The 24,497-nt window shown below is 46.1% G+C and overlaps 1 protein-coding gene across 4 annotated transcripts in view; it reads right to left on the reverse strand.

Moving 5' to 3' along the window:
- The window catches only part of CYTH1 (cytohesin 1), a 66,021-nt gene that overhangs the window by 5,697 nt on the left and 35,827 nt on the right, over positions 1–24,497 (reverse strand). For 2 of the 4 annotated variants that reach the window (XM_048489641.1, XM_048489642.1), the window contains exons 2-9: positions 15,107–15,189; positions 13,213–13,277; positions 11,961–12,027; positions 10,424–10,542; positions 8,851–8,931; positions 8,448–8,560; positions 7,238–7,386; positions 6,830–6,942 (exon numbers count right to left, since the gene is read on the reverse strand). In XM_048489641.1, coding sequence (XP_048345598.1) covers positions 6,830–6,942; positions 7,238–7,386; positions 8,448–8,560; positions 8,851–8,931; positions 10,424–10,542; positions 11,961–12,027; positions 13,213–13,277; positions 15,107–15,189 — 790 coding nt within the window. Of the gene's footprint in view, positions 1–6,829; positions 6,943–7,237; positions 7,387–8,447; positions 8,561–8,850; positions 8,932–10,423; positions 10,543–11,960; positions 12,028–13,212; positions 13,278–15,106; positions 15,190–22,885; positions 23,061–24,497 lie in introns of those variants that run through there. The other 2 variants (XM_048489643.1, XM_048489640.1) reach the window with 2 other exon arrangements.

Below are 24,497 nucleotides of genomic sequence, written 5' to 3' on the forward strand. Positions count from 1 at the left end.
AAAGCTGCCTGACCTCACTCACAGGAAAAGTATACACAAGAGGATATAAGCCCACAGGTTTCCCCAGATTAGAGCTGGCCTACCTCAATCAAAGGCTACAACACAAATTCATCATACAGGCCCACAAGGGATCAGAGAGGCAGGTGATCAAGGGTAAGCAAGGCTAGATAAATCGGGAATTGGGGATAGTAGCTTTGAGAATCTTTTGCTAACACTCACCACTTGCTGAAGCCCAAAGGAACCATGGTTATCTAACCACTAGATTAAGGATTCAGAATTCATAAGCAGACGCCCTCCCAGGAAAACCCTGACAGCCATATATACACACATAGAAAACAATGATGCCCATTCAGCAACACACACACAAGACACAACAAGCCAATTGCTCCAGATAGTGTCTGCCACAGTCCCCAGGGAACACAGAAGGCCCCACCACATGTTGCAAGTTCCCAAGATCATGGGATGGCCCACCACCTCAGCAGCAGGTAAGAAATCCTTCCTAATACTGCAAAAGGGAGCAAATGAGTACACCACCAAGTGACTTCTAGGCTGACTGCCTAGTCATGCAAGGGTTCAAAAAGGCTGTGTCACAGAGAAATGGCACTCCAACACCAGCTGGATCATTACATACTGAGGTGATTTAATACTGAATGATTAAATCAACAACTGAGGAAGAGAATTCCTAAATCTTCAGGCGCCTCTTACTTGCTTCTGAATTTACACAGGGATTAAAAGTGTAAAAGTCAGAATGTCGGTGACATCCCTAGATACCGGTATCTTGTGAGGAAGCCCAAAGTGGGATTTAGGATAACAAGGCTGAGTTATCTGTAGTTCTTTTCAAAACTGGCTCTCTCATAATATACATACAGATCCAAGAGGTCAGACTATCATTAGAGAGAGAGATGTGGAACATAAGTTTCTAATCATTTATTTTCAGGCCCTTCCACTCACTGTATACCAAAGTCCACATAAAACTCCCAATTTAAGTTCCAGACAGTTATTCTGAAATAGCCTAATTGGTTGTCAAGTAGCCTAATTGGTTGTCAAGTAGTTTAGGACCCCAGTTTTAATTAGGAGTGTGGGATATAAAGTATCTCTAGAGCAGAGGTGTCCAACTCTGGCGCTTCAGATGTTCATGGACTATAATTCCCATCAGCTCCTGCTGGCATGGCCAGATGAGAATTGTGTGGGCTGATGGGAATTGTAGTCCATGAACATCCGAAGCGCCAGAGTTGGACACCCCTACTCTAGTGCATAAGTTTAAAGGCTGAGAGAACAGGTCAGCTTTCCCCTCTCAGCCATAAGACAATGGACATTAAAACTAGAAGCCAGGAGTATAATTATGGTATCTTTTTAGCAGTGCTCAGGGGAAAAGTACGTGCTTTGGATGCAGAAGGTCCCAGGTTCAACCCCTGGCTCAAAAGTGTTCAGGCAGGAAAGAGCCTTCTCTACCCAGGAGCCTGCAGAGCAGCTGCCAGTCCAACAGCAGGTAATACTGACCTTGTCAAATCAGTGGTGCAACTTGATATGAAGCAGATTCAAACTGAACTCACAAGAATGTCAGCTGATTAAACAGTATGATTTTGAACTTCTTACGAGTGTCAAGAAACTCTTGAAAATGTAGCTTCACGGGATACTACACAGGATGCTGACACAACACCATGAATGTATGAAGCAAAAGACTAAGGCCTTCTTAGTTATGGACTCCTTATGCAGCATCAGGCAAAAATCCATGTTTGCCTCATGCACTCTCACCAAGACTGAAAATAAATCATCACCACTTTGCAGAAGGACTATAGATGATAAAGGATTCAGTGTCATATAAATGGACTGGTGAGAACCATGGCATGACACAATAATGATCTGATCAGTGAACAAAGATTAAACATTTTGACTTGGCAGTCACACTGCTAAATCATGCTGTATAATCAGCTGGGATCCTGCCAGATGCATAGGCAGGGCTCTTCCCTTCACCATAAGAGCAAAAAGTGGCTATCAGCATGCACCAGTTTAATGGGATTAATATTTGATTAGTCCTTATTATATAAGCAACACCTTCTTCGGCTGGCTAGACATTCTCCAGATGTAAGACCTTCCCTACAGGGAGAATACTGCTTTCTTGTAGTACTTGCTTTCCTTCTCCTCATGTAATGGAAAGAGAAAAGGTTAGCCTAGCTGGCAAGGAGTCTGATTTTGTTTTGTTTCTTTGAAGCAGTAGGAGGCATGCGCTAAAGCATGAAGGCGGGTAAGAACAAAGCTTCTCAAGAAAACGAAGCCAGAGGTGGAAAGCAGTTCAAAAGTTTACATATATATGTGGGGGACATGCCTTGCAAGAATCCAACATGGCAGCAATGCCACCATCTTGGACAGTTGCCCTTGCTGGGATTATATTTGTAGTTTAACAACAACTGGGAACACTGGTTTGAGTACAGGCAGTCCACAATTCACCAGCAAAAGGGACACCATCATCTGGGTGGATCGATTATGGCTGTGCAGAAAAACTGTTATCTGGGAAGGTTTTCTTATAAAGCACCAAGAAGTCAGACTGAAGAACCCCATGCCTGTTGAAACAAGTGAAACTCAAGAGTTCGTTGGACAATTTAAAGCATGTGCACCTTCTCGAGACAAACCACATCGCTGAGAAGTGGCCACACACCTGCTACAAGCAAGAATGCCATGCAAACTGCTGAAAGAGGGGCTGCTGGTTCTGAATGCTGACAGGACCTCTCTGGTTGCTGCTTCTCCAGCCCAAAGAAAGCTGTCAACCTTGGGCTGGGATATTCACAATGGCGTTGCCCATTAGAGCCCTAAAGGAAATGCCAAAAAGCATCAGACTGACTCAAAATCATGGGCGTTGGTGAAATGAAAACTACCAGATCCAGGCTTTATTCTATCTGAGGGCTTCTCGCTCTATTTTATTTTGTGTGTGTGTGCCTTGTAGGAACCGGTGTTTCTGGACCCTCCCACCCCCTTCTCCCCCCTCTCTCCCAGTTCCCCAGGGACTGTGCAGCCAGTTAGCAACAGTAGCAATAAGACTAAATCACCAGCAATTTAAAATAAAAAGAGAACAGAAAAAAATAATAACAAGCACTGCAGCACACCCCTGGCCCCAGCAAAGCTAGCAAGGGGATATAGGGGTACATACCTCCTGGAGTTTGGGGGGCAGGGAAAGGTACAGCCAAAATCATGGAAACATACAAAATGAGGGAAAAAAGAAAATTAAAAAACAAAGGACTTTAACTTGCCCTCGGTGTACACCCCCATTGCAGTCAGCAAAGGGGAACTTCCCGCGCTAAAAGCTTTTGGACTGTAGGGAAGGCTGGGGAGGAAGGGTTTGTCTCAAAGCTAAGCCAACGCCAATGTTGCTTATGCAGGTCACCCTCTCAACTACTCAGAAGGGAGCATGGCCAGCCTGCAGCTTCTGGGCCACCAGCACGCCAAGTCCAAGAAAACAGCAACCATTTGATTTTTCTGGCAGGAAAGTTTACCCAGGTCCTGACCAAGAACATCCTGGCAGCATCCCCAACATGTTTCTCACAGGAGCACCCTACACGGGATAGTTAGTGATTTTAGTGCCAAGGTAAGTGGTAAAATGTCTTGCAGCCAGAAAGTCTTCATGGATAGTCCGTGGGAACGGCACGCATCACCAACAGCAGCAAACTGGACCTTTGCATGTAGCCTGCAACCAGGACAGAGTCAGGATCCATTTCTCTGCAATCCTGGATCACAAAGTATTACCTCTGGTGGCTTTTACCTCAGCCGGGAGCATCATAGACCTCTTGAAGGTCCTGTTTTCTGGATCTGCCTCAGTGGGACTATATTCCAGAATGCAGTTCTAATCATCCTGAGACATTTGGTGAAACTATAAACCCAATATATATCTAGAAATATTGGGAGTTCTCCAATATGCAGGGACAAAAAGGAATTTTCCCAGGGGTATTACCCCAATGTAGCTGTAGCTGTTAGCCAGATCTGGACACCAAAGAATCCAGTTTTGGCAAGGCTCTGTCTGAACTGATTCTCAATCCCATTCAGACAAATTTCATTTAGAAAAAATAATTCATGGCTGTTAGTCCCGCACCCTTCTAATGCTCCTGAGAGAGATAGCCACAAAAGGAATGCCCAAAGTTCAAGCTGAACTGAGTTCCCAGTGCACTCTTTGTATTTGTTGCATCAGTATTGACATGTTTTTGACAACCCTTAGAATTTGAAGTATTAAAAAAAACTTTATACCCAAAACAGACATGCATACTAACATAGGTCAGGGGAATGTTTCTTGAGTCAGAATTTGAATCTCATTTCCAAATCCTCATTCCTTTTTGTTTCAATCAAGGTTTGTTTTATTTGATGGAAATGAGTTGTGTAGATCCTTACCAATACCATTAAAAGGTTAAAATCAAAGCAGTATTACATAGAGGATTTGCTTTGCATGCAGAAGATCCCAGGTTCAGATTCTGGAACCTTCAGCGATAGGTTCTCAGTTAGCAGGAACCAGGAAAGACTTAAACCCCCAGAGAGTTATTGTCAGTCACAACAGCACATACCCAGCTAGATGGAACAAGGTTTGCTACAAGGTAACTTTACCTGCAGGCATGATCATGGACCAGTGATAGAGCAGCTGCATGTCCCCGGTTCAATCCCTGGCATCTCCAGTTATAAAGAGCAGGTAGAAGGTGATGCAAAAGACCTCCAGCTAAGATCCTGGAAAGTCACTCACCACCCAGAGCAGTCTATAGTAGATTTGAAAGGCGAACAGCCTTGCTCCATATACGGCAGCATTATGTGTCCATATGTTCATAATTGCTAGCTATAATATATGTTATTCATCAGTATTTATATCTGTCTTGACTATAATAATGATATATTACCTTTACCAAACCCACAACAGAGTGGAAATTTACCATGGGGACAGACTTGATTATCTTTTGTTCTTTGTGTTCATTTAACTTCATCTGAGTACTTGCATACACAGTACAGCAGCGGCAGTAGAATTTAAAAACACTGTTAGTTTAGTGTTTCTTAAATGTCACAAGTCCTCCTAAGGGTAGGTCTGAGTACAGAATGTATGCTGGCTCAGCTAGATCAGCCTACACTATATTTACAACCTTCATCATACTGTAGCTAAAAACTCAGATCCTACTATATGCACAGCTTAATTACTCTGCACAGATACTATAGCTATTCTATCGATGCCTTCGCAAACAAACTCCTTTTGCCAGGGAAGTGTGTAAAGTTCCTTCATGTTGCCACTAAAGTGTCAGGCAATTTGTCCTTTAGCTTGAATTTTACAGCTTTAGAACAATTCATTTGAAGGGGAAGGGGAGGGGGAAAAAGAAATCCAAACCCTACTTTGTAGATGAATTTTCTGGTGTCTTGAACTGGACCAACACCCTGACTCCATTGCACATTATGAACCTAAAGCAGGACTGAGGCATCAGAAACTTTGAAAAATAAGGCCCCACCAAGGAGTCAGACAATATTCACCCAAGTCAGAACTGAAACCCTGCTCTTTCCCATTCTAGTAAAGTTGCAGAATCACGTACACTGTTCTCTGTACATCTCTTGAAGAACAGAAACGACACACTGTTCCCCAGCAAATTAAGTGGTGTTTTGGTAGAAGGTTGAAGTAACATGTAACTGCATAATTGCTGCTTACTTGCATATCTAAAACTTGTAAGTTTCTGGCCTTGTTTAAGGAAAAGTCAGTTTGTCCTTAACTGCACTCCAGCAGTCCAGCAAGGCCTGGGTCTATGCTTTGCTGCAGTGTTATGTGACCTTGGTTGTTTTCCTTACTAAGCAATATAAAGCCATTTCTTGCAGCTCACTGCAAGACCTTACTGGAAAGGAAAAGGAGGAGTGGACTTCAGATGATAGAAAGGAGCCCTCTAACCCAGACTCAGCTCAGATTCTTTGATTTGATCGTGTGTTCCCGCATTGCAGGAGGTTGGACTTGATGGCCCTTGGGGGTCTCTTCCAACTTCATGATTCTACCCTCCATCAAAGCCACGTGGCATGTGCATGTTTCCCTGCCTCCCTTGGAATCAAAAGCATCTATTTTACTTCACTTCATATAAGACTTAAAATCAGAAAAGGTCACATTCAAACACAGATGAATAATTCCATTAGTCATATTTCATGAAAGATTCAACAACTGAAAATTTGAATATTCTGAGGATTGGAGTTTTCAAATTAGATTTGCAGATTCCAAGAGATTTCAGAGCTCTGAAGGGGAATGGGGAAAACCCAGTCCGAACCACAGCAAAGACAGCTGAAAACTCTGGACAAGCTGGTGAAGAGTAGCTGGTGTGACACAAGGAGGGATGGTGAATGCTTTGCAGGTGCCATGCATGGTCTGCCTGTGTGTGCCCAAGCTGTGGGGTGTGCAGGGATGCCAGATGTGAGCCAGCAATGTGGAGGTGAGGCGCACAGTGCTCAAAACAAGTCTTGTGCTCAGAGCCGAGGAAAACCCACATTTGTTTCTGCTGCTCCTGGGACTCACAAAGCCAAGGTGCTGTTCTCCCCACACTATCACAGCAAGAACTGGCTGGCTGCACCAAATTGTAGGGAACCACAGGGAATTAACCAAACATTGCAGTCAAGCCATCCTTTTTGTTGGATATGCTGCCCACGCTGGATGATGAAGTTTCTGAGTTCTGCAATGGAGACTCTAAAGTTTACTGTGGCCCCCTCCAAAGCCCCGTGCAAAAAAAGAAGAAAGAAATAAAGTCACCAGACTCCTGCAGAGCTCCATGCTTTCCATAACCCATGCTGTAGCACCAGAAATCCTGCTTCCCTGTGACTCAGGCTTTGCCTTGCACAAACACACTCACCAAGTTTCAGAAGCCAGCCTTCGCGGTCGGGATTGAAGAAGGTATGCGTCAGGTCATTGCCATCATCCTCGGGAATTTTGAAAGGCTCGTTTTTTATACTCTCATAGAGGTTCTGTTAGGGAGGACAATGTGCATGACGGTCAACTTCCTCTGTCTATGTCAGCAGTGTCCAACTCTGGCGCTTCAGATGTTCATGGATTACAATTCCCATCAGCCCCTGCTGGCATGGCCAGTTGGGGCTGATGGGAATTGTAGTCCATGAACATCTGAAGCACCAGAGTTGGACACCTCTGGTCTACGTGAATCCAGTTGCCACATCCTCAAATGCATGAAATTTCGCGCGCGCACACGGTATCTATCCACACCCTTGGCATCACAAGTGCGACTCCACTCCCCACTGAACTCACCCTCAGCAGCTCCTCAGGCAGATCTCCGCCGTCATTGATGCCACGGTTCATGGCAATAAATCGCTCCACCGTTGGCTTGTCCTTGACGTTGGGGTTATGCAGGCTGGTGTTGAGCATGATGATGGCAAAGGAGAGCACGTAACAAGTATCTGGTAAAGTGGGGCAAGAGAGGGGGAATCAAGCACTGTGGGGGTTACCCTTTCAGCCTCCCTTGTCAGGGTACAAGTCTAATGCCAAGTTAGATTAAACAGAATCAAGACCCACAATGCAAGGCAAACATCTTGGGTTATTAACTGCCTCTAGTGTGTGTTTGTGTGTGTGTGTGTGGAGGAGTGAGTGCTCCCATTTGTGGCTGAAAATTGGAATACAAATGCAAGAACAAAACTCCCCTCTTCAGCTCTCATGTAGCCCAATGTTTATTTTTAAAAGGTTATAACCTGCCTCACAGGCGAAAAAGGGTTTTGAGGCAGCTTACAATTTAAAATACAACTCATCAACAAACATTAGTTAAAATGTCAAGCTATTAACAATTACAAAAAATTACTGAATCCTTAAAATAATTCTAAACAGAATGAACTGGGTTAAAATATAATAAATCACTCTTTCTCTCTCTCACCCCCCCACCCCCCCAGTGTGAAGAGTGCCAAACCTTCCTCCTTGCCCAAGTCAGGCAAAACCAAAAGCCTAAGTGAACACAAATCTTTTGATCTAGTACATAAAACTCAAAAGGTTCAATGTCAGCCCAACAGCCATGGGGAGAACAATCTGTTGACACCAGTGGCACTGGAGAGAAGAATAAATAGCCAGCTTTCCCCCTTCTTCCTGAAGAGCAGTCTTGCTGCATCAGATACAAGGTCCATCTCATTCAGTATCCTGTTTTGAACACTAGCCAAGTACAATAAGAATTAATTCTCTACCAGTTGCCTCTCCTACTCTATCTTCCAGGTAGCACCTGGTATCTTCCATGTAGCACCACTCTATCTTCCCTTTAACCATAATGGCTAATAGTTGCTTATAGATCTATCCCTCGTGAGAAGTCTAATCCCACCCCATAAACCCCAGGAGTTTGCCAGAAGTCAAATCCCACCCCATAGACCCCAGGAGTTTGCCAGAAAATTGAGCCATAAAAACCATTGAGTATACTCTGCTAGCATTATTAGCCAAGGCCCCAGAGCGAGTTTCTTTCTAGGCCCCTGCAGCCTGACAGTACCTGTTGACTGGAAGACGCCGGGGTTGCATTGGCAATATCGCTGTGCAAAAGCCTCCATCATCCTGTCAATCTTCTGAGCTTCCCCTGGCAGCCGGAAGCTCCAGAGGAACTGCCTGCAGGTGCAACAGAAATGCACAAGCAGAAAGCATGAATTTATCTTATGCTCTGTTAGGATTATAAAATGTCTTAGAGAATTGGCTACTTCCAACACAAATGTCCCAACTTCCCACAAAACAGAGTAGTTTCAGCTTGGGAATTTCTTAGGCAGCACTATGCACAATCTATGTAAATATGAATATATGGTCACGTGTGGTTTCCTTGGTGCAAGCAAGAAAATGAGAGTTTCAGCTGAAGCTCTGCTAGACAGAGAGTCCAAGTTCCCCCTTCTCCCGCTATTACTCACCGCAGTGCCTGCACCAGGTTGAGGTCAGTAAACTCATGCAGCTCCACAAATGCATGCAATACCTGGATATTGAAGTCATCTCTAGAGGAAACAAGACAACAGAGTGAATGTGGGAGTGAGCAAATGATTTAGCATACAGTTGCCACAGGCTGTACCATCTGCCCATCTTGCTTGTTAAAACTAAATGGCCAAAAAGGATTTTTTAAAAAAAGATGCTGAATTGACATGCAATCAGGCCTTCCAGAAGGTCTACAGGAGAGGTGTCCAACTCTGGCGCTTCAGATTATAATGGACTACAATTCCCATCAGCCCCTGCTGGCATGGCCAATTGATGAAGATGTTGAAGAAGAATTTCTCTCCTATATGAGACTCAAAGGGACTTACAGGCTCCTTACCCTTCTGCCCTCACAACAAACACCCTGTGAGGTAGGTGGGGCTGTGAGAGCTCGTAGAGCTGTGACTAGCCCATGGTCACCCAGCTGGCATGTGTTGGAGTGTACAGGCTAATCTGAATTCCCCAGATAATTCTGAAATTCAGCTGTCCGGGCCCTGCGGGACCTTAATGAGTTTCGCAGGGCCTGTAAGACCGAGCTATTCTGCCGGGCTTTTGGGGAGACCAGCCGCTGATGCCCCCTCCTCTCCTCTCCCCACCCCCCGTCTATTTTAACAACTGGGGCCCTACTGTTCCCTCTTAGGGGAGTTAATTATTGGATGCCATCTACTGTTGCTGTTGCTGTTTGACATATTTTATGATTGGACGCTGTATTTTAATGTACATCATCACCATTGTATGATGTGTGCTTTTATTTTTCTGTTGTAAACTGCCCTGAGCCCTCTAGGGGAGGGCGGTATATAAGTTCAATAATTAATTAATTAATTAATTAATTAATTAATTAATTAATTAATTAATGAAAAAAAGAAAGATAAGATAAGATAAGATAAGCCTCCACAGCTCAAGCAGCAGAGCGAGGAATCAAACCCGGTGCCTCCAGATTAGAGTACACCTGCTTTTAACCACTACACCACTGACCATGCCAGCAGGGGCTGATGAGAATGTAGCCAGCAGGGGCTGATGGGAAATGTAGTCCATGAACATCTGAAGCACCAGAGTTGGACACCCTGGTCTACTGTCTATTTAAAAGAAGCTACTTAAAGGGTTCCATGTGGTTAACAACACAGACAGATTGTATCCGGGTTCTAGATATTATGCAATGATACCTCTTGGGAAGAACTGTGAAGTACTGTCCAGCTGCAGAGACAGCAGTTATATAGGCACAATCTCAACCAGGATGAGCAGTTAAACACCAGATCAGACCACAGAAACACCCCTGTAATGTCCAGAAGCACTAAAAGGTCTTGACCACAAATTGCCTATCAGCCAGTCTGCATAGCAAGCTCAAAACGATGAAAAAGAGCAATGCCTAGTTAGATCCACAGACCATCACACATACACCATCCTGTCCAAATCCCTTCCTGAATGCTGAAAAGGTATAGGAAGCAAGTTACATCACAGTTGCTAAGAGAACAGGTCAAGTATCTTGCATAGAGGGTCCCAACACACCCATCTAATTACCTTTCACCCAAGTAATCACCAATGGCCGTCTTATTGAGTCCTTCCCCCTTGTAGAGGAACTGGGCAATGTCATCACATGTGTTCTTCAGCAAGTCATTTTCAATCAAGAACTGGATCCCCTGAAAAGAACAATGAGGGAGAGTCTCTCCAGATTCCCTTTGTACAACAAGCCACGTCTCTAATTTAGTACTTAGAATACACATAGCAGATTTCAGTTCAAAATGCATCACGTGAAATATATTAGCAATTTTTATATCAGTTCTGAAGGACGGCCACATTACACATCTTCAGAGTGGCAGGGGAGAAATCTGGCCATAGTGAGAACAGGCAACGCTTGCTGCCGTATTCAATTGCTCCCCTAATTTCTGCATTCATGCCTGTCACAGACAAATCGTAGAATGACACAGGCCGATTAGACACAAGGAATCTGCTGCACGATGGGAGCAAATGTCTGTCAAAACAAAATTTCTTGTACAGACATTTTTCCTCAAGCCACGAATTCACTTTCTAGTCTCTCTGCAGCAAGACCACTTGTAGAATGAATTTAATTTTGCTTCACAGCTAGAGCAGGGAGATTTTTTAGTGGGCACAGCTTTGTCCCAGACCTCTTCCTTCCGCTCGTGGGCAGTCTGCCTAGCTCTGCTACTGTCCATGCCTTCTCCCTTGCCCCATTCCATGTTGCTGGCTCCTTCCTGCTTCTCTAATGCTCATTTTGATATATCAAAGTATCAGTATAATAGAGTTGGCTTTTGCAATTAACAGGACAAGCAGGGGCTGCTTCTGGCTCCAGCCCACCTCCCCCACTCTGCTTCTGCTCTCCCTGATGATCGGGAGGGCTTTTCAAAACTTTTTTTCAGACAAGCCTCGTTTTTAAAACAAGCCCCTCTCCCATGGCAGCAGTGAGAAACGGGTTGAGGAAGAGAGAGAGAGTAAAGGGGAAAGGTGGGGAAGAATATCAGCTCTATAGTATTGGGACTACTGACTGTTATGAGATTTGTGCCTTTAAGAGGGGTGGAGTTAAGAGAACCAGGAAACAGAGACCAACTGTGGAGGAGGACTGGGCTGCCTCCTCATGTGTAAACAGAGACATGAAAGGAGACCATTCGTCAGCCACACCGTGCAGCTAAAAGGCCCAAGGAAAGTGTTCCATGAGTAATGGGCCATGATGTCTGAATGCGGCTTAGGACTGGAGAAACCCATGTTCAAATCCTCACACAACCATGACATTGACTGAATGAGAGACATACACTCTCAGCCTAACCCACCTCACACCCACCTCACAGGGCTGTTGTGAGGATCATGATCTCCATGCCAGTCCTCCCCGATAAGAGGGTGCTGCATGGGAACCCTGAGCCTCCAACAAGGAAGAAACTGATCAGAGTGAGATAAATATGTAATTTAGAGTGAGAAATCAAATTCCACCAAGGCATTCAAAATGACATTTGCGACTTCACGTTCAGACCCTTGCAGTCCAGTCCTCAATTAAAAAAAAAACCCTGCCACAGTTCCTGGCCCTCAATCAGGCAGAGGCCATTACCTTCTTAGGGTCCATGTTGAACTTCTTCCTGCCCATCGCTACCTGCTTGTTTCTCTGCATTGCTTTCCTAGATGGCACAAAAAAAGACAGATTTGGGGAAGCACTTCCACTAAAGGACAGCCAGTAGACACTACTTACCTGGAGCCCCTTTGTCTCATCCCGGGCACAGGTGAGACTAAGAATGGAATCCTTTTCTGTTTCTATTTCAGACAGGATGTATCACCTCCCTCCCCACTCCCACCTGGAAACCAAGGTCTTCAGACACATGCAATACAATCCCTCCCAGCAGTCTCTCAGGCCCCCAACAGAGTACTGTCGAATGTGAATGCGTTTCAGCTCTAGAATAGAGGCTGCTACAGGAAAACAGCATAAACTGGCAGGCAGGGCCCTGTGCGCCCCTCAGCTTGCCCTGAGATACAGACACGGAACAGCACAAAGCTTCCTGGGCTGCCCCTACGTAGCAGAAACCTGACTGCTGCAGAGAGAACATAGGAAAACACACAGAGTGACTGAGAGGGACACCACATGCCAAGTTTCCATGGACAATCACAGCTGCCTAATCCACTGGTGACTCCATCTGTCCCAGTTCACAGTTAACTGCATAAGACAGAGGATCTAGGGCCAGATGAGGGAAGCAAAATTAATCCTAGTGGAGTTTGCCGTGGGGGAGGAGAGGGGAAGGGAGATGAGATCAAACCAGAGGTCCTCTGGTAATGCTAAAGAGCAACAGAAAGTCTGAGAGATTCCTCTAATCTGTACTGGCTGCTCTACAGGGCAGGGTGATTTTATCACCCCATCTCTCTCCATAGATCGAGGCAGAATTCCTCAGACCTTTCACAGGCCAACGCGTAAGTTCATTGTGCCTAAACATAAAGGGCTGACAAGGAAAAAAAACTAGGTGCTGCACACCACTAAAGGAATCCAGACCAAAAGAATCTCATTCCCCTGACACATGAAGTCAGCAGATGGGGCAAACAGATCTCACCACATAATTGGATGGGAGCATCTCCAATCAGCCTATGTGTGCTTGTGTATGGAAACCTGACTGTGTGCAGGTCCTATTTTACACACAGCATGGCCCAAGTGTTATCTGAGCTGAAGTTTGGAAGCTGCCCTACAAATAGACATTCAGTGGGTAAATTTCACTCAAAGTATCAAGGTGATGGCAAAATTCACTTTACTTGTCCCCAAATTTTTAAAATAGAGCCTGAACATCCGCTTTCTCCCTCCCTATCTTTCCAGCAGTGCTCACCTCTCTTCTGTGGACCCCAGGTTCTCGATTTCATTAGTCACCTCTGCTATCTCATCTTTCAGGCGCTGCAAAGAGGAAAAACGGGTGAGAAAATGACTGCGGAAGCCATGAAGACAGGAAGACTCTTGCTCAGCACTAACTGAAAACTTAAAGATGAAGAGAAAGTTTTCTATCACTCCAGCCTTATCTGATCCCCATGTCTTTTCTCCAGCTTCAGTAATCCAGGTCTGAGGAAAATCAGTGAAGAAGAGATGCACACAAAAGACTGACAGGGCTTTCCATTCGCAGAGCATATTAATGGGAAGGAGAAGCTAGAGTTCTGACCTTAGACAGAATAGCCAGGAATGAGCTCTCTGTCCTTTCTAAGGGGCACCCACTGCATTTCAGGTCTTTCAAAACTCATCAGTTTCAGCCAAAGCCTGCTGCAGGCACCCTTTTGCCCCCAGAATACTTGGACTGAAGAAAAGCACATGGTCCAATCTTGGCTTGGAGGGAAAGCGCACTGGGTGGCACCAGTGTGCTGGGCTCCTCTAGAAGAAGAGAAGAAAAGTTGGATTTATATCCCCCCTTTCTCTCCTGTAAGGAGACTCAAAGGGGCTTACAAACTCCTTTCCCTTCCCCCCTCACAACAAACACCCTGCATGGTGGGTGGGGCTGAGAGAGCTCAGAACTGTGACTAGCCCAAGGTCACCCAGCTGGCATGTGTTGGAGTGTACAGGCTAATCTGAATTCCCCAGATATGCCTCCACAGCTCAAGCAGCAGAGCGGAGAATCAAACCCCTCCAGATTAGAATGCACCTGCTCTTAACCACTACGCCACTGCTGCTCCTAGGAAGGAAGCAAGAAGTGTGAGCACCTGAGGCCAATATATTTACTGGGCTAATCTCATTAGGAAGGGCCCAGCATATGGCAGCGATGAACCTCTGCACTGCCTTCATTATTGCTGATGGGACGGATGAGCATCTCTGCTGAACGCAACACCCTGAAGCAAGTTGCCAGAGAGAATAGAAACACCCACGCTTCAGCTGCAAATAGGCTAGTGGTACATTCAATGAATGGCCAGAACGTGGGCAAATGTTACTAAGCCCTGCTTTGGAAGAGGACGACTCTCCACCCCCAATCTCAAAGAAGGACACCTATCTAAAGCAGCCCTGAACAGGGGAAAGGGACTGAAGACAGACATTCCTCTAGTCCAAACTTTCTCCCCTTTTTGTAATTACTGCAAGGATCATCACTCTGACAAGACAGAGCCAGAGGGAGGTGGGAGTGGAAGATTCCCCCCACCCTTCCAAATACTACCAAAGTGCTCATACTTGGGAGAAGGGCTAACTGGACTCCCTTTCCCCAAAGCAATTTTTCACCTCCTTACCTCCCAGCTCCTACTGACTGAGACAGCCAGTAGAATGGCTGCTGGCCTATCTGCAGAGATATGTGCTGAGTCCCTCTACTATGCAAACCCTTCATCCATGTTGCCAAACACAGAATCCTTTTTGGATTTGTTTTGGGGGTTGGGAGCACTGGAGCTTTATTTCTAAAAGTGAAAAGTTACCACGAAGAAGTGACTGATACTAGCACAAGATGCTTGGGAGTTGGCTGTGGTCACTCAGAAAAGAGTGCATGTTCAGAGGTAGTCTTATTTTTACCCTCTTGTTTCCAGGATTGACTTTTGGCACCAGAAACAAAAGGAACCAGAGACAGAAACCAGAACACAGACACCAGAACTAGTAGTACCCCAAAATAGCCGAATAACCTTCAGAAAGGAAGCCTGGAATAGCAGGAAGTGCTGGCTTATATCAGAAACTTACACACACCCATATATCCAATTCTGCGATGTCTCTTATGAATCTCATGCATACACACGCATGTGCACCAACACGTCACCTACACACCCTACCTGTATGTCTGCCAGCAGCTCCTGCTTGCGTTGCCGGATGTTCTCAAGCTCCTGGCACTCCTCAGGGGACAAGTCGCTGGGCACTGTCAGGGTAGAGAGAGGAGGGGCAGTTGCAATGAACGGACCTGAGCGATTTAGACATGTTATTTTTAAAAACATTTCTATGCAACCCTGACACTTGAACAGGGACTGTCCTTCAAGGTGGCGAATATACAACATTTCAATAGTAAAAACTTTTAAAATAAAGTACATCTACAACAATAGAATGGGGGGAAATATAGACAGACGCAACACCTGAAACCAGGTAGGAAGCCATATTTTTAAGGAGCCCTTCGGGGATCGGGTGGTATAAAAGCCGAATTAATAAATAAAATAAATAAATAAGGGTCTGTTCCAGTGTTTTCCAACCTTTTCGACGTCATGGTACCCTTGACCTCACTCTTCATATCTCACGGTACCCCTGCCATCCTCCCCCCACCTTCCCCTCCCAGTTCCCCTGCTTGCCACCCCCCACCTTCCCCTCCCAGGGTGAAGGGAAGCGCAGGGGTGGAGGTGGGGGGTGGGAAGTGGCTGCTGACCTTGCGGCAGGCCCTGCCCCCGGGCCAGGTCCCTATCCTTGCTGATGCCAATGGGAGACACCGCAAAAGTGAGGGGCCGGTAGCATTGCCGCGGTACCCCTGGGACATGCTCACGGCACCCCAGGGTACCAAGGAACCCTGGTTGGGAATCGCTGGTCTGGTCAGTGGGAGCACGCCCATTTTCTTCACCATATTTATGCTCCATTCTCTCCAATGCTTATATTTTATATGCAATTCATTACAACACCTAAGTGTACCTGGTTTGTTTTTTAAAAGAGGCACCATCTGTAGATGTTAGCCATGACAAGCCAAGGTGATCCTTAGAAGAGATCATTAGAAGAGGCATATCTGGCTGCTGGAGGAAAGCAAGGTTCAGCTGTGAACATCAAGACCAGCTTGCAATCTTTCCAGAAGCATCCAGCTTGGCCCCGTTGGACACAGAATGCCGGGCAAGAAGGGCACACTCGCCCGATTGCAGCATACCAGACTCTTCAGAAAGCTCAAACCAGCATGCACTGGGCTCCCAGGCAAGCCAAGACACACTTAGCTTTAACAGCAAGTGGCATCAAGCCCGCTCAACTCATTTGTCCCCCTCCGAGAACAGAATGAGTGTGACTGGTTTTGCATGCGAGGTTGCAGATGCCTGGCATTGGGTCACGGGCAATGGAAGATACCACGAGCACAATGCCAGCTATACAATGCTAGATTTTACTTAACGCCGTTATGGAGGAAAGGCATTGTTTTACAGAGAGGGACAGCAACAAAAGCCACTGGGAAAGGCAATGTGACTGTAGGGAAAGCAGCAAAGGGACAAAAGCCAAGAGGCAATTTTCTTCTTAAATGCCCCTCAATGTGCAGAAATTCAGATTCAGTATAAAATAGATTCCTGAGCTGTTACAATCAGTTGCACACAAGGAAAATACTACAAAAAGGTACAAGTGTTCCCCTGTAATTTTGGAGTGGCAGAAGAATTTGCACCCCCTGGAATGTTCCTTTCTACCCAGCTCTTTCAAAGGTACAGGAGCAGCCTGACTCCAATGAGCCCAGCTAAGCTACAGCCAACGGCTGCATCAGACTCTACAGTTTCCCAGTCATTCTTTGCACATTTTCTTTCTGAAAAGCAGACTGCAAGAGGAGTGGAGACGGTGGTGGTTTAATTCACCCCGGGGCTGCTGAATGTGGGCTGTAAACTACATGAGGTCCGCTCCTGTTAAACACTGTACACAACAACGTGTTCTTTGAAAGTGAAGGCCCCTCTCAGTCTCCCCCACCCCCACACCAGCAGAACCTGCAGCTGTATTGCCTCAAGACTGCAGGAGGCCGGCAATGGCGGTTACGTCTCACCTTCACTAAGTGGCCCTCTCCAGAGGCGTATCTAGGGAAAATCCAGCCCGGTGAAAAATCTGAGTTTTCCGCCTGCCCCCGCCCCTGTCCCCCGTGTATGGGCAGCCGCCCTCCCACATCACGACCAAGCAACTTTTTTTGCACCAGGACTTGAAGTCAGTGTATGGACCGCGGTGGGGGGGGGGGGGGTGAGGAGGGCTATGGGGGCAATTTTCCACTCCCCACATGACTAAATGGCTACAGCCCAGGGACATTTGACCCCATATGTCCCCCTGGGCGGTACGCCCCTGCCCCTCTCTGCCTAGGACTGAATGAGGTTTTGTACCCTACTATGGGGTAATACAAAACACTCGAGCATGAGCAAGCACTGCACAGAGAAGGGCAGCTCCTGATAGATTCAATCTGGAGGTTGGAAGGGAAACCTACATGTGTGTTCTCAGCCATCCATTTATATCAAGGAATGGGGGACAGCCCTAAATGTGGAGGTCTGAAAAGTCAGTTGGGATTAAGGCGAGCCAGTTGGGCCAGTGTTTCTCACCTTCTGCTCAAAACCCTCCAAGAAATGGTACCAGCAACACATTTACTTTTCTTTCAGTTCACCCCCATCACCTCGCCCATGGAAGGAGGCAAGCGGGTGAGTCAAGAGGTGAAGTCAGGAGCTAACAGAGTACGTTACACTTTTTAAAATGAGATAAAAGGGGAGAAAGTTAGCTGAAAATCAGGAGAATAGAGGAGAAACACTGGCAGAAAAAAAAGTACAGAGAGTGAAAGGAAAAGATAGCTTGGATGGATGAACTGAAAGTGCTGAAAAGTGAGTTGTGTTTTTAAAACAACTCTAAAAGTGTACCTTCTGAAGAAGTGTTGGATTTATATCCCCCCTTTCTCTCCTGTGAGGAGACTTAGTGGGGCTTGCAAACTCCTTTCCCTTCCCCCCTCACAACAAACACCCTGCAAGGTGGGTGGGGCTGAGAGAGCTCAGAAGAACTGTGACTAGCCCAAGGTCACCCAGCTGGCATGTGTTGGAGTGCACAAGCTAATCTAGTTCACTAGATAAACCTCCACAGCTCAAGTGGCAGAGCGGGGAATCAAACCCAGTTCTCCAGATTAGAGTGCACCTGCTCTTAACCACGATGACTTTCTTTCTGGATGGCACAGGAAAAAACTGCTCAGGTTACAGATTTTCTGGTTGATGACAAATCATTAGATGACAATAGTCAGCTATTGGGAAGTTACTGATGTTGGGATTGAATTCCTGGCCTGAATCGGAAGTTTAGTGAAGGCACTGCCTCCAGTCACAAGGTGTGACATTTTCAGCCTGGATCAGAAACAGCAGCACAAAGGTACATTGTAATGGCTTTATTTTGAAAATTCTGCTCCAATTGAGTTCCTTGTGTAACCACCTCTCGCCATTTCCTACTTGCCATGAAAGACGTCACAGAGGAAAAGCACACACGAGGCAAATCACACCTCCGCTTCCCCTTTATGAAAGTACACAAAACAGAATTGTCTGGAAAACAATACCTGACCAGGGTTTTCTAGCACAACGAACGGCATGATTCAAAGTAAGCGTCCTATTTGTCACATGTATCCCAGTAGGGAGGGCCACATGAAATCTGAACTGAGCTCTGGAGGTTGGACTGACCTCTGTGTGGTGGCACAGACACAGTGGGCTCTCATGGCTCAAAAAAAAAGAAAAAGAACCCCTCAAGCCAGACATGCCCCAAATACCACTGGAAGAATTCAGGCAATGATTACATCCATTACATTCCAGCAGCTGCAGGCAGGGGGGAGTGTCTTGGCTTGACCCTGCCAGGATTTTCATGAATTCAAGCTGACCTTAATTGGGGGAGGCAAGACAAGCGTCCAGAGGTGATTAGGTCTTTGAAACCAGAGCTGGTATGAAACCAGGGCTGCTTCTACCATTGCTACCGTGGTTGCAGACAGAATGGAAATCCCACTGATGCCATGGGAGAAGGTGTCATTTACTTCAACCTAATCCGTCACTGCGAATAGAGCAAGAAACTCCACTACACCTCAGCGCTTCACGGTCTTACTACGATGTGGGGAGAGCAATGCCTCTGCCACCACGCTCCTCCCCACCGGTCTTTAGCAGCAGCGCAGATCCATGGCTGAGGTGGGGAGCCAAGACTCAGCCTCAAGCCTATTTCAGAAAGATCAGAGTTCCTGACACAACAAGGCTCCATTGTGCGGCGTATGAACAGAGAAGCCAAACAAGGGAAGTGCCTTTTTGTTGCTTTGCAGCCGGACACGAGGGTAGGAGCCCAGAGCCAAGCTTACCGCAGCAGTAGCAGCATACAGAGGAGGCTGCTTTTAAAGAGGCCGCAGCTCTCTATTTCCAGCAGGGGGACACAAAGCAGACGTGTAATATGGCTACAAGTTTAAGCCTAAAGCCAGCCATTTGTCCAAAAAACCCCAAAAGGAACCTGGTCAATTAGCAAATCAACTTTATATTTAAAATTATTTTCTTTTTCCCTCTGTTTCTCTTTTAACTATGCCAATAAAAGGTTGAGGAAGGAAGGAAGGAAGGAAGGAAGGAAGGAAGGAAGGAAGGAAGGAAGGAAGGAAGGAAGGAAGGAAGGAAGGAAGGAAGGAAGGAAGGAAGGAAGGAAGGAAGGAAGGAAGGAAGGAGGAAGGAAGGGAAGGGGAAGGGAAGGGGGAAGGAAGAGGAAAGGAAGGAAGAGGGAAGAGGAAGAGAGGAAGGAAAAGAGGGAAGGGAGAGGGGAAGGGAAGGGAGGAGAGGAGGAGGAGGAGGAGGGAGGAAGGAAGGGAAGGAGGAGGGAAGGAGGAAAAGGAGGAGGAATCAAGATCCTGGAGAGGCCTGTCAAGAATTTGAAGAGAATTACATTAATTTCACAAATATTGCCAGATCATATGGAGATTTATCTTCCTTGCTGCAAATGTTATAGCTCTCAATTCCTGGATATTTTTAAGCCAGACGGGATTTTCACTTTCTGTTAATTGGCACACAAGTCAAGGCCAAGTCAAGCATATCCAGGATTCTTTTCCAAAGGAAAGGGTATTTCGAAGAAGGAACTAAAGGTCAAATTACGCAATTCTGTTTAAGATCTAGGTCTGGATTTCACGAGCCCAACACAGGTTTCTTGCAGTCACACAGCAGCTATGGGGAATGTTTTTTTTTAAAGTGTTGGGAATGTGGCTGTGGGGGGGGGGGGGAGGACTCCGGCCTTTCCCCAAGCTATTTTTCCATGCCAAGACAGCGGGGGAGGGGGATTTCCCTGTTTTGCAGCTCCATGTGCACTGTATGCTCCACATAGATCAGCAAAAATGGGCAAATAACTATTCCCAATGTTGTTTCCTTCTGAGAAGATGACTTAGGAGAGAAGTCAGGAGCTCCTCCTCCTACCACGGTAGCTTCCTGAGCCAAATCATGCTCTCCTTTGTTTTTATAAGCCATTCCCCACAGTTCCTGAGTGACTGAGGGAACCCCAACTCAACTCTTTAAAAACAAGAATGAATAGTTTGGCCCTTAGATGTCCCCAGGCATGTGCAAAGCATCTTGTGAAAAAAGTAATTCCTTGCCAGTCCAGACACTGTAGCATCCAATGTTCCATGCCTTGTTTTCAACTTGCTCATCTAGCAAACAGACCCACAGATGCTCCACTGCCTAACAAGTAGCCTAGGGCAAGATGTTAGGAAGTCAGTTGAACAAGGCTTTGCAAAGGGGTTGGATACCTCATCTGCATGACATCTGGGAGATAGCAAACATGCAGTCTTGCTCAAAGGGCCCTGCAAAAACAGTGCCAGTTGCTTCCATGGGATAGAGCTGTACTAAACAGCACAACTTGTATGAATTTGCATTGGACTTCAAAGCTAACTTGTATGGGTTTATACCAGAAGCACAACCATCCCTCCCTCCCATGTAAAATCCTGGCAAGCTGGGAATACTAGACTTCTGCCACTGTGATGCTTCCTGTCGAATAACAGGAACCGCCAATCACCCATATCTGGTGCTTCTTTTAAAAGGGTCCAATAGTGAAGTGGAGAGAAGAGCCATTACAGAAATCTCTCAAAGTGACTAAATCCCCACACTTTCCTTGCCCACTTGTCATGCAAACTGGCTTCATACTGCTTCCTGAACCTGGGGTTCTTCATCAGAGATTTCAAGTAGGAGAAGCTAGGCCCTGAGGCTTTATTTAAAAAGGAAGTTGTGGGGGTGGGAGGAATAAGTCTGTGCACGGGCCTCAGGAAATGGAGAGATCAAGGTTAATGAATCAAGGCATTTTGGACAGCTGAAGTCCAAGGAAACCCTCTAATCAATCCTTTGGCAGCAATTCCCAAGGGATGACGGCTCATCCCCAGTTACTCATCAGTGTGTGAAAGTAGGCATAGCTCTATCTATAACATGTTATTCTCTTCCCAGAGGATTCTGTGCCTGCTTTTCGGAAATGGATAAGACCTTTCTAGAACTACCCACATTTCATTACCAAACAAAATTTCCTTCCTGGTTTGCCGAACAGAGGTACTTCAGTCCATCAGAGTGGTTCAGCTCTCCCAGGCAGCACATAGACACTCTTCCTGCCTCTTTCATTTCAGGCTGGCTAACCAAAAGTAACCCCAAAGTGAATTATCTCTGAGTTGGAGTTAAGGTCTGAAAAGAAGAAAAGCTTGCAACCCCTCAGTTTTCTGTCAGAAACAGTCCAAGTCAACTTTAATAAAAGTCCTGCTTGATTCCTAGGGACAGTTCTGTCCTTTACACACATTTCCTCATGCCCTTGAGGAAGGGCTGCTAACAGGAACATGGAGCTGCCATTTCCCCTCCCCCTAATACTTCTCCAAACGTCCAGAACCATTCTGGGTACGACATCAACAGAGCTGAGGATAAAGACGAAGTTCAGGCACTCCAAGGGCATATAAGGACAGGTTTATACTTTCGCTAGGATGATAGCTTACTTTCCACATGTATTGCTATACTCCCCCCTCTCTTTTCAGGGAGTGGTTCAAAACCATTTTGCCCATTTCCCTCCAATTTCTTCTTTTCCCAGGATTCACCTGCTGGTTCTAAACTCAAAAAGGGGAAATACCCTCAGCCCCTTGAGCTGTAATGTCCTTCGGTACACAGTACTCCCATGATTGAGACTCCTGGGTTAATGGCTGCTATAAGTAGGACTCTCCCCGATACTATCAGACATATTGACTCCCTGGGCAGGACAATGGCTGGCCACAGTATGATGCTGCTGCTGAGGATCTTAGCACCCCACTCCCTGGGCCAAACTTATCTATTCCTCCCAACAGGGAAACATTCATATACTAGAAAGTTATAACCCCACCCTAGTGAAAGCCACCCATCCCCCAATCCCATTCACACCAGTGAAATCCAATTCTGACTGATCTGATAGATGGGGGAAATGCTGGGAGCTGGCAGAAATAGACATTTCCACAGATAAGCCAGGAAGCTCTTCTAATCCAATTAACGCTCCACCGTCCTGGCGGTAGTTCACCTCCTCCTTCAAAACACCTGCTCCTCCTCTGAGAACACAGGTCCCAAGGAGAGCAGCCCTCACCGGGTGCTCTTCACCTCCCAAATATGCCTCTGGGAAATGCAGACCAGCAGGCAGGCACAGAAAGCGTAGCAGGACCAGGAGAGAATCGAAAGGCACACAGCGCCAAACATGGTTATGACAGCAAGGAAAGACACATGGTACTGACTAAACATGAACAAGACACAGAGACACATGGCACTAAATGCAGCTGGGACAGACAGATCCAGCACATCGACAGGCTGCCAAGCAGAAGCATTCATCTGGGGAAAGCAGCATCACAATTTTCATTCTGTGTATACACACACACACACACACACACACACACAGGGGCTTACCACAAGCTGCCGCCCCACTCCTCCTGCCCGCTGTCAAAGCAAGCTCTGTGATGCACCATCACAGTGCAGCAGTAGCCCATGTGCTGGGGAACCCAGCCCTGTCAAGGGGAATGGGCTGTGTCTTGGCCTCCTCTCATTCTACTCAGCTGAGCTTCCCTGCCTGTGCTGGCTTCCATGAAGGATGACAGCTTTGGAACCGCCCACCTGCTGCTGCACAGAGTTCAAGAATTAACCCATGCCTGCCTGGGATGCAGCTCAGTGAGAGGGAAAGGCACATGTGTCAATGTGTCCAGGTAGAGGCACAGCCAAGAGCAAAACCTATTAAGACTGCTGAATAGCAGGCAAGCTAGTTCTTTCAGAACCAATGCTGTCTGAGTATGAAGACACAGCCCTTAAGTAGGACATTCCTCCCAGACTTTTAACAAATTCCTTTTCCCTACTGTCTCAATGTCAGACATTCCCCAGAACTCTAGTAAACTGCAAAAGTTGAAACCACTGGGCATTTTGCTCATCATGCCCCACACACTAATTCTGATATATTTCACACACACCCTAACATTGTAATACAAGTGAAGACACACTCAGGAACACAAAACCCCAAGTTTCAGGCGCGCACTCACAAAAAACAGCAGCTCCAAGCATTGCACAATTCAACTTTTATCCTGTACTCCTTAACAGTGCACTAGAATCCTCTGCTTGAAGATTCTTGCCTACAAATTTGTTTGTGCATTTGGCTAGATGCCATATTAAATTTAAGTTGCCTACAAACTTGCATCAATTTGCAAGCATGAATAAACTATTTTCAGACACTGATATGCTCCACCATTAACCTCCACCATGAATATGGATACTCATTATTTCAACTCGATGCTCTTCAAGATGTATATATTCACATAAACTAACAGATTTTCTTGCCCCTTAAATACAGCCATAGCACATGCTAGGAAGGTTTTTGGAAAGTTATCTTTTATCCTTCATTCTGCCAATTTCGATTAAAAGGGTTATGCTGATCAGACACATCCTTTACAGTAGCTATGCACAGCCAGACATTTTATATTTCTGGTTCTTAGCCATTACATTGGTCAATTTCCCTTGCAAAGATATCTGATCTGTAATAGCCAATGGCACTTCTTTTCTAGTGCCCTATCCCCTTTCTAGACCTGCCTTTCCATCATAGAGAGGAAAAGTCAGATATGTCATTCTGTTTCTTGACAATACTGTACGCCTCTTGAAGCCCTACATACCCAGTAGACCAATACATTTTCTCTGGAGCCATTTTGTTTAAGAGAAGAACAGTTGGATTTATATCCCCACCCTTTCTGTCCAGACTCAAAGGGGCTTAAAAACTCCTTTCCCTTCCCCACCCCCCTCACAACAAACACCCTGTGAAGAAGGTGGGGCTGAGAGAGCTCAGAAGAACTGTGACTAGCCCAAGGTCACCCAGCTGGCATGTGTGGGAGTGCACAGGTTGATTTGAATTCCCCAGATAAGCCTCCACAGCTCAAGCAGCAGAGTGGGGAATCAAGAGAGAAGATTTGTTCCCTGTAGAACCTAGAATGGCCTGTGTGATTCGGTGGTTATCATATAACACTAGCACTGGAGATATCCTGAT

Source organism: Sphaerodactylus townsendi, linkage group LG03 (genome assembly GCF_021028975.2).
Source record: "Sphaerodactylus townsendi isolate TG3544 linkage group LG03, MPM_Stown_v2.3, whole genome shotgun sequence".
Taxonomy (NCBI): domain Eukaryota; kingdom Metazoa; phylum Chordata; class Lepidosauria; order Squamata; family Sphaerodactylidae; genus Sphaerodactylus; species Sphaerodactylus townsendi.